Raw genomic sequence first — 9,177 nt, forward strand, 5'->3', positions numbered from 1 at the left:
AGAGGTGGGCGGAACACCCTCATTTCCGTGCCCACCTCTGAAGTCTAGAGGTCCGGGCTGGGCTGCCTTCGTTCCGGGCAGAGCGAATTCGCAGCAGCCGGGTTGGCTGCAACATCTCGCACCAGCTTGTCGGCAGCCGGGCTCGCGCCCCGCTGGTTCGCTCCAGCGCGCTCCAGCGCCGGGCCACTCTGTTGGACTCACGCTGGATCGCGAGCTGGGGCAGGTAGCCGGGAGGACTCCGGTCACCCCAGCCACCGCTAAACCCAGTGCCAAGGCACCGCCCCCCCACTCCGGAGCTATACCCTACTTCATCGCTCCGCGCATCCCAGCGCCGCGCCCCCCAACGCACCTCCAAACCCGTGCCGTTTGGGTTAACTGTTTTCTTGTGTGGGAGAAGTGACACAGTCACATAATTGTTCCTAGTTCTGCTTTTTACCGTGTTTGTAAATATTCGTGTGTTTAAAACATCCATGTCATTTTTTTAATAGGCTTTTTTTGTTGTTGTTCTGGAATCAAGGCTGAAATTGGGAAGTGAAGCAAGAAAGTAGCTGAGGGTGTGCAGAAGATCCCCCTGGAAGTCCAACGGCAAACAGTGCCGGGATCTGATGGCACTGACCGCCTCCCCGCCCCAGCCCCCAGCCCACCGGCATTTTCCCAGGGTTGTTGGGATCATAACAGAAAGCCAGGAGCCAGGAGCAGAGCGCAGCGCAGCACAGCGCGAGGTGAGGCGAGGCTGGCGGTGGTCTCGGCGAGCAGCCGGTCGCCCCCACGTGCGCTAGCACACGTTACTAGTGCCATCAGAAAGAGGAAAAAGAGATAGCGGTTCCAAATTTCAGGCACATTCAAAGCAGTTTGGGGTTACCGAGGTTTCTACAGGATGCGCCTTCCCCAGGCCTCATGGAGAGCTGGGGTTTTATTCACAGCGTAAATGAAGGAGCAGAGGAAGGCTGGGCAACGATTCCATTTCCTTCAGACCTCTTCTCTTACAAAACCGAATTCTTCATTATTCACTATGTTTCTTTGCAAACCAAATTGCAAAACAAAAAAATTTTTTAAGAAAAAGAAAAGAAAGGCCCCGACAACTCTAATTAAAAAAAAAATTCTAAGAACAGACAAAACAAAACTAAAATTTTGTTTGAGGTTGGTGAGAGGGATGGCAGACAATCCCAGAACCACAGTCCTTTGGAACTTGGGTCCCAGTGCAGATCCAAGCAGGTGTGGAGTTTGTTTGCTCCGGGTTACAGATCTCCACACCCGACTCCAGGCGCAGAAGCCATTCTGCACGCGAGTGTGTGTTCTGCAAAACATGCAGAACCCCACAACTGCGCCGAGAACCCCGCATCCCGCATCTCCCCACATGTTTGGGATGCCGGTGATGGACTGCTGGTTTGGGTAGCATTCCTGCAACAAGAAAGGACAGATCGGGAAATAACTTCAAGCAAGGAAAGAATCCCAAGCTATGGATCCTTATCCCATCTGGTGGGCTGACCAGCAAAGAGCCTACACTAGAAACAACATTGATCAGATTCAAGAATTGTCCAGCCAAGGCAATTCCCGGCAAGGGGGATGGGGTGGGAGGGGAGGGCTGCAGCGCTGCTTCACCTTCCTGGGGTCTCAACTCCTTCCTACAGTTTGCTCCCTGGGTGCCGCTTTGGTGCTGGGTTCTCCAAGTTGGTCCCTTTTTCAAAGGCAGATCTGCATAAGAAAAGCTAGGGGAGCCACTTTGAGCGTACGTGAGCCACCGGAGCTGTAGTACTGAACAAGAAAGTTCATTTTGTTTTCCCTTCCAGTATGTCTTTCTCCTTTTCTTAGCACATGCCCAGTTTTGTTGTTTGTTTTTCGTTGTTGTTATTTGGATTTGAGGTTTTGTAAAGTCATCACCATAGAGCAAATGACGGAGGCTTGGACTCTTGAGGCCAGCTCCCTCCTTTCATAGCTGATAGTATCTAGCAGGAGATGGCTGACTAGCCAGCATCTTAGAGGGGCTCTGGATAGAAACTCAGGAACCTCAGGAGGCCACATTATCACTGCCTTTCCTCGCCTGCATATCCATCACTTCCACCTTTCTTGAGGTTGAGAATTGTCTTGTTAGACCCCCTTTCTTGGGAATCTGCATCTAAAGGAAACCCCCAGGTTTTCCAGCCCATTGTCAAAGTCCCATACCCTTTGGAGTGTAGGAAGAGGAGGCACAGAGAGCCAAGTGTTGGAGAGGGAGATTTCCTCCTCCACTTCATCTAATATGCCAACCTCAGAACCTCACCATGGCAGCCTCCTTCCCAAGGAACAAGATGGTGCTAATAACAGCACCTACTGCATGTGCTTTCAGGAAAGATGCAGAGAGCGTGTGAGTGATGCATTCCAAAGGACTGCGATCTGTTTTCTGTTGCTGCACCAGGATAAGAATCCTACATGAGTTCAGAGAAGTTTCTTAAGCACTTAGGAGAGTTTAGGAAATGTTTTCATGACTGAACACCTAGCTTTGGAGAATGCCCAAAGCCAATGTTTGTACTTCTTTGCTAGGTCCAGCACAGAAAGGAGGAAGTATGGAAGTATCCTCCACCAATCTTTCAATTCTAGCTCAAAAACATCTCTGCTGTGAAACCTTCTCAGAGAGCCAAGCCTACCTCCAAGACCTCTCCTTTCCTCCACTTCACCTAATATACCAATCCCAGAACCTCACCATGGCAGCCTCCCTCCAGAGGAACATGATGGTGCTAGAAAGGAAGGCTTGCAAAGGAACATCCTCAAATTCATGTCGCCAGCTCTAAGGAGATGACTACATGGCTGGAGCATGGGGTAAAGTGGTCCTGCATCCCACATGGAAGTAGCACATCTCCCGAGCAAAACCTTGCACTCTGTCAAACAAAAGGGGAGTGGGTTCACCAGCCATCCAGAGAAGACTCTCCAAGGCTTCAGAGTACTCTGCCAAGGCCTACAAAAGTATTTTCCTGGAGAAACTAAATTTTATCCATTCCAGGAGCAGGAAGAGGCGGTGGGGGGAGTAATATAATTTGAAGTTGGTTTCTTTTCCTTCCTGCTGGCAACCTGTGGGCTTCAACCACCCCATAGAACTTGAGATTTTTCTCTCATAGAAGGCCTGACCACCACCCAGTGAGTTGGCTTCTCTTCCTCTTCTCTTACTCTTTCAGGATTTCTTCTTTCCTCCAAGACTGTTGTTTTATAATGTGTATGTATAAACATGAGGGTGCCTGCAAAGTTGCACATAATGGGAAAAGGAGTATAAATTTGTCAGGAGAATCAGTGAGGAATCGGACTGTCTCCCCTAGCAGGAAGCAGCTTGGATGTCTTTTACAGGATAGGTACGTGTGCATAAATGCTTGGATTTTCCTTATTTTTGAGTCTGTACAACAACTGATTTGCTTGTGTAAAATACTTGTCTGTGTAAGAGACAAATATACAGTGTTTTTATTCAAGGACTTGTTCTTCATCTTTGGTCTTATATTACTGCCTGATTTCTGTGTTTGCAGATCCAGGAATAAGCTTTTCATGGGAGACACTAGTGCGAACACGTGCGCAGACACCTGTGTCTTGGTATGAGAAGACATAGGTTGTATTTGAGTGGAGTCCTTGTGCATTTGTGCGCATGTGGCAACAGCTGCTTGTATACAAAGACACGTGTCCACCGAGGCCTTCGGTAGCTGTGTTTAGAGGAGGCAAGTCCTGCACAGCCGGGCAGACCTCCTCTGCCACCGTTCCCACGTCTTCCTCGGAGCCAACAATCTAAACTCATCCCCGCTCCCAGATTTTGTCCCAATTCAAACAAGGCTACTTAGCTTCACGCGGCGCCAGGAAAGGCGGGGCGCAGCACAGGCAAAACCCAGACAGCAGACCCCTCCCGCACCCTCGGGGGCCTGCCGTGTCGCAACCAAACCCGGGCCCCCGCCGGAAGCGGAAGCCGGCGGGGGAGGGGGCAGCCAGGCGCTGCGGCGGCGGCGGTCGCAGCGTGCCAGGTGGAGGGCGCCCCGCGGGGGCGTGCGCGCCACACGCGTGCGGGGCCGGCCGGGCGCCAGGCGGCACCCTCCCGGTCCCGGCGTCTGTTTACCAACAAACTGCCAGGGCTCAGCAGCGACGCATTCCGACGCGCTGAATAAGCCGCTGGCGCTGGCGGTCTGCTCTTGATTCCCGAGCCGGGAGGTGCAGGGGTGGGGAGGGGAGGAAGCCGCGCAGACCCCTGAGAGATGGAGAGCTCGAACCCGTCCCTGGAAAGCCCGGCGCCTCCGCCCCCGGCGCAGCTCTCCACGCCCCTTGGGCTACCCACCAATTCCCGAGCACTTCGGACCTTGCAACCGACGCTCCCTGACGTACCAATCACCTGGCAACCTGGTACCCCCTTAACGAAAAGACCCCGAGATAGGTGGGCCTGGAGGTAGCACACCGAACCCCGCCCATCTCCCCAGGCAGGCTCCCCCGCGAGGGGCGGGCGCCGGCTGCCGGCCTCCGTGAGGTCACCGCGTACGGCAGCCAATCGCGAACGTCTCAGTGGGAGTGGCCCCCGTCGGATCCCGGGAGCCGAACCCCTTGAACTGAAGGAGGGGAACTTCAAGGACCTAGGGGGGAGGGGAAAAGCCATGGGGGCACCCCCCGGAACCCCGTTCTCGGGTGCGTGCTCTCCTCTGGAAGAGGCGCAGAGACCCTTTTCCTGGGATCTTAAGTGCGGCGCAGCTGGCTGCGGGGGCTCGGCCACCCCAGCACTAGAGGCTGGGGAAGAGAGTTGGCAGACGGACAGAGTGCTGGGTCATGACCTAAGCCCCTCGGCCCCAGCCTCGGCCACAATGACCTCTTTGCCCTGCCCCCTCCCTGGCCAGGACGCCTCCAAAGTTGACTTCCCGGACTTCGCCCCCGTCCCGTCGGTAGTGGCTGCCTACCCACTTGGCCTGTCCCCCACAACCGCAGCCCTCCCTGATCTGCCCTACTCCCGGCCATATGGCCACCTTCTGTCCTACTCCTACACAGCACCGACGACCTCAGGAGATTCTTACCTGTCCTGCCAGCAACCTGGGGCGCCAAACCAGCCCTTCCGTGGTCCCGCTGAACATCCGCAGGAACCTGAGGCTGGTAAGTCTGGCGGCGGCAGCTCTCCACACTTCTGGGGTCCGGCTCCAGTGCCCCTAAACTTCGCCCTCGCCTGGTTGCAAGCAGCTAACGGGATTCAAACCTTGGGATGTGGGGGAGGGGAATGCAAAGGGATGGGGCGGGAGACATCCTGATGTGTGTGGGGGGGGAGTGAGAGGGGGGGCTGCTGAGCGAACGGATCCTGGTCTCAAAACCTACTAGGTTTTGATTTGCCATTGTGTGAAGTCAGGCGGGAGGGCTCCCTTCCCCACCCCCTAGAGCTGCCGGGTAGTGTGAACCTAAGGGTAACTGCTTCAATCCAGATGTAGGGTGGGGGCCTAGCCCCTTCCTGAGGATTCTCCCCAACCTGTACGCCCCTCCCCTGTGGCCTTTCTTGTTGAGGAAAGCAGTACTGCCGCCAAACCCTGCTAAACACAAATCTGTTCCCAGCTGGAGAGCTATAGACCTCTAGGCGGGAGCTTTCCTCTCTCTTCTTGGGCCCCACCCCCTTTCCCCAGATTGTCTGACCTTGACTGGAAGCTAGTTTAGCGAAGTCTGGTTTTAGTACCCCACCACCCATTGTTCAAAGAACTGAGCCACAAGTTGACTAGGCAGTCAACAGGATGGCAGCCATCCCTGCCATCTCCACCCTTGATGTTAGGGTAGCTTAGGCCCCAGTTCCTGGATCAACTTTGAGCTCCTGAGAAAGTGCTGTCTGGAAAGCTTCAATGAAACCAAGGAACTAACAGGTCTTCCCCAGTCATAATTTGCACAGAGGAGCTGACATATTGGCCCACGTAGTATTAGTGCCCTCTACGTAGACACAGAATGAACTCCAGGTCCCTACCATTGTCTTTGGTACAGTCTCCTCCTAGGTTGCACATCTAACAACTGACTTTACTTCAGTCAACCCAAGACCAAGACAGCTCCCTTCTCTCAAGAACTTTCAGAATCTGAAGTGATCTTAGCACTTGAGAGCTCAACTTCCTTGATTTACTCATGAGCAAACTGAGGCAAGAAGAAAGGGTTCTTATGGATCAAAGACACTGCCAGGTTTCCAGGCCCCTGGCTGTAGGCAAAGCCACTTTCACTGTGTGGAGTCAGGAAATAGAACTTTAAGGAACTTCTCAGAACCCTGTTAAGTTAGCTGCCTCCTGTGACAGAATTGGGGGTACCTATCTCAAGCTGCTGGTCGGCTGGAGGAGGAACTGTTGAGAGGGAAGGTCCTACAGATCTAGTTTTTACAAATGAATCCCCCAGAGTATTTCCTTAAAGATATGTTAAAATGGCATGTGGCATGTGCATACACTCTGGGGGGGGGGGGGGGACAGTGTGCTGGGGGATGGGGTGAGACTAGCCTGACCTTACCCTAGGGAAAACTGCCCACTGTGCTAAGTGTTGTCTGTTTTGTCTCCCACACTCCTTTGCCTTCCCTTTCTCCTTCTGAAGCCGGTGGAGTGCAGAGTCCCATTCCTTTAGACTTTACCCGGATCCAACGAAAAGCTACACAACCGCTCACCAGGCAAATGTCTTTAAACTAGCTTGTAACTCTATTGGAACCGAGTGTTCGGACCACTCCGGAGTAAACCACTGGGGTGTGAATGATTGAGATAGGGTCCTCCTTTTATCTCCACTGTCAGCCCATTTTCCCATTCTCACAGGTTTGGTTAGGAAACAAAACAAAACAACAACAACAAAAACCTGTGCCTCCAGGGAGACCCTAGGGCTCCATTATCCAGACCAGGGCAAATCCAGTTGTGACTTGTAGCTGGGGTGGAAATGGCAGCTGTCCTGGAAGGAACTGGTGTGTGTGTGGAGGGGGGGGTGTCCAGCTCTGAAAGTTGGGGTGCAGAGAGCTCTAGGAGTTCATCATCAGAGGTTTTGCTTGCATTCTCTGCGTCCCCGCCTGAATAATAGTGTTGTCCACCAGCCAGAGTGGTCGCTGGGTTGCCAGCCCCCGGGCTGAGAGCAGGGGAGGCTGGACAGACGCTGGTGGGAGCGGAAGCCCAATGGTTTTTCTGGGCATTGGCTGAGGCAGGGGTCGATGGTGTGTGTGTGTGTGTGTCTGAGTGTCTGAGAAGCCATAGAGCCCGAGGCCGCTGGTGAGGGCTGCGGGGGAGGCGAAGGCGACTGGAGAAGGCGGCTGGCCGGCCAACCAAGGGCAGAAACCCTGACTTGGGGTGGGGGGAATGGGGGAACCGGGCCAGGGTGGACAGAAGCCGTGCGGGCGCCCTGGGGATGCAGGCTTTCTCGGCTGGGGTCCCCAGGATAGATCTGCGCAAATGCCGAATGTCGCCTTAAGCCTTAAGGGCATTTGGTCCGCTCGGTTCACCTTCCTGTTCCTATGGCCCGGGGGCCCTCTCTCGTGTCCTCGCTGAGTGGCGAGTTGGGACTACCCGCTGGAGGGGAAAATGTGGAACCCCCACCCCCACCCTTGCACCAACATTTACGGTCCAGCTGCAGGGCGGCTGGAATTGCTGTAGAACCAGGGGGACCGAAGGTGGGGGCGATCAACCTGGGCGGTGCCTGGCGCAGCCCCGGTGACCTTCGTGGCCCCAGGCGGCGCTCTGGGATGCCGGTCACCTTCCCGGCCACGAGAAAATTCCCTCGGTTCGTGTGGCCCATTGGAAAATAGGGCTGCCTTCCCCTTAACCTGGCTTCTGAGGCCCCTATAAAATATGGAGAGATGGTCACTTTTCCTACGGGGGGGTGCTCCTCGGGAGAGGGGGGGGGTCGGTTATTGTAAGGGAAGCAAGCGAACACCTAGGCGGGGTAGGCCCTTCCCCATTCTACGGTGCTGGCACTGAAGGCCGGATCAGCCAGACCTTTAGAGCTCTTCCTCTTTCCGCAGCCGGAGGGTGCCACGCAGACACTATCTCTGTCCGCCTCCAGCCTCCCCCTCACTCCCAACATAACTTTCGAGTTCCCTGATCCTGGAATGCCCTTTCTGGTCATCCCAGTCCTCCACCGGACCTTTAACCCGCCCTGCCCGGAGCGGGTGAACTCTGACCTCCCTCCTGCAGCAGGCGCCTGAGTGGTACCCTAGCTCTGGCCCCTGCCCCTTTGGGCATTCAGAACCCATGAGTGTGAGCTCCTGGAAGGCAAGAAGTAGATCTTGTATCACTTAGCACCTTGGATGCTTGAAGACTGAAAAAGCAGAAAGGGGGCAGGGGCAGGAGATGGAGGCTCATGGTGGTGTATTTGTTGCTAGTCTTTTGGGGACGTGCAGGAGAGGTGCGCATGAGTCTATGTCTGACCTTTCCAGTCTTTCCCCTCTTGTGCTGCCTCCCAGAATCTGAGAAGGAGCCGCTGTCCCTGGAGCCCTCAGAACAGCTCCCACAGCCCTTCATCAAGAAGCAGCGTAAACCAAGGACCATCTACTCAAGCCTTCAGCTGCAGCATCTCAACCAGCGTTTCCAGCACACACAGTACCTGGCACTGCCTGAGAGGGCCCAGCTGGCAGCGCAGCTCGGCCTCACCCAGACCCAGGTGAGGCCAGCTCGTCCTTCCGCAGAGGTTCTGGCCCTCTGCTCTTCTCTTGAAGAAGAGCTGCTCTGAGCAGCCCTTTCCCTTCCTCAACAACTCTTCCAGACATGCTCCTAATCTTGCCTTCTGTCCCCTTCCCGCCCCACCCCCAGGTAAAGATCTGGTTCCAGAACAAACGCTCTAAATATAAGAAGCTTCTGAAGCAGAACTCTGGGGGGCAAGAAGGGGACTTGCCTGGGAGACCTCCCTCCCTGTCTCCATGTTCCCCACCCCTTCCGTCTTTCTGGGATCTCCCCAAGACAGGCACCCTGCCTGTCAGTGGCTATGGCAACAGCTTTGGAGCCTGGTATCAACATCTCTCCCCAGATGTGCTGGCTCCACCTCAGATGATGTGAGTCTGAGGAAGGGCTAGCCAGGCCCTAGCCCTCCTGCCAGGCCCAGGAACCCAGCACACCTGCACCCCTTCTGGGATGAGAGGAAACCAGTTCCAGATGAGTTTTTTCGGGATGAAGAGCTAGAGGAGGAAAAGGGATGGCAGAGTCCTTTTCCCCTGACTCAGACAGCTAAATGAAGGAGTTCAGCCTTCACCACTGCACCACCACTACCATGGACTGAATG

At 54.9% G+C, this 9,177-nt stretch overlaps 1 protein-coding gene across 1 annotated transcript; it reads left to right on the plus strand.

The window, feature by feature from the left end:
• Nucleotides 1-4,793: 4,793 nt before the first annotated feature.
• Dlx4 (distal-less homeobox 4) lies at nt 4,794-8,954 on the plus strand. Its single transcript, XM_042670740.1, has 3 exons — nt 4,794-5,076; nt 8,366-8,562; nt 8,712-8,954. The coding sequence occupies exons 1-3, from the start codon at nt 4,794-4,796 to the stop codon at nt 8,952-8,954; spliced, it is 723 nt and encodes a 240-aa protein (XP_042526674.1).
• The last annotated feature ends 223 nt before the right edge of the window (nt 8,955-9,177 follow it).

Source organism: Dipodomys spectabilis, unplaced genomic scaffold, assembly GCF_019054845.1.
Source record: "Dipodomys spectabilis isolate Male_0828 unplaced genomic scaffold, ASM1905484v1 ptg000018l, whole genome shotgun sequence".
Lineage (NCBI taxonomy): Eukaryota > Metazoa > Chordata > Mammalia > Rodentia > Heteromyidae > Dipodomys > Dipodomys spectabilis.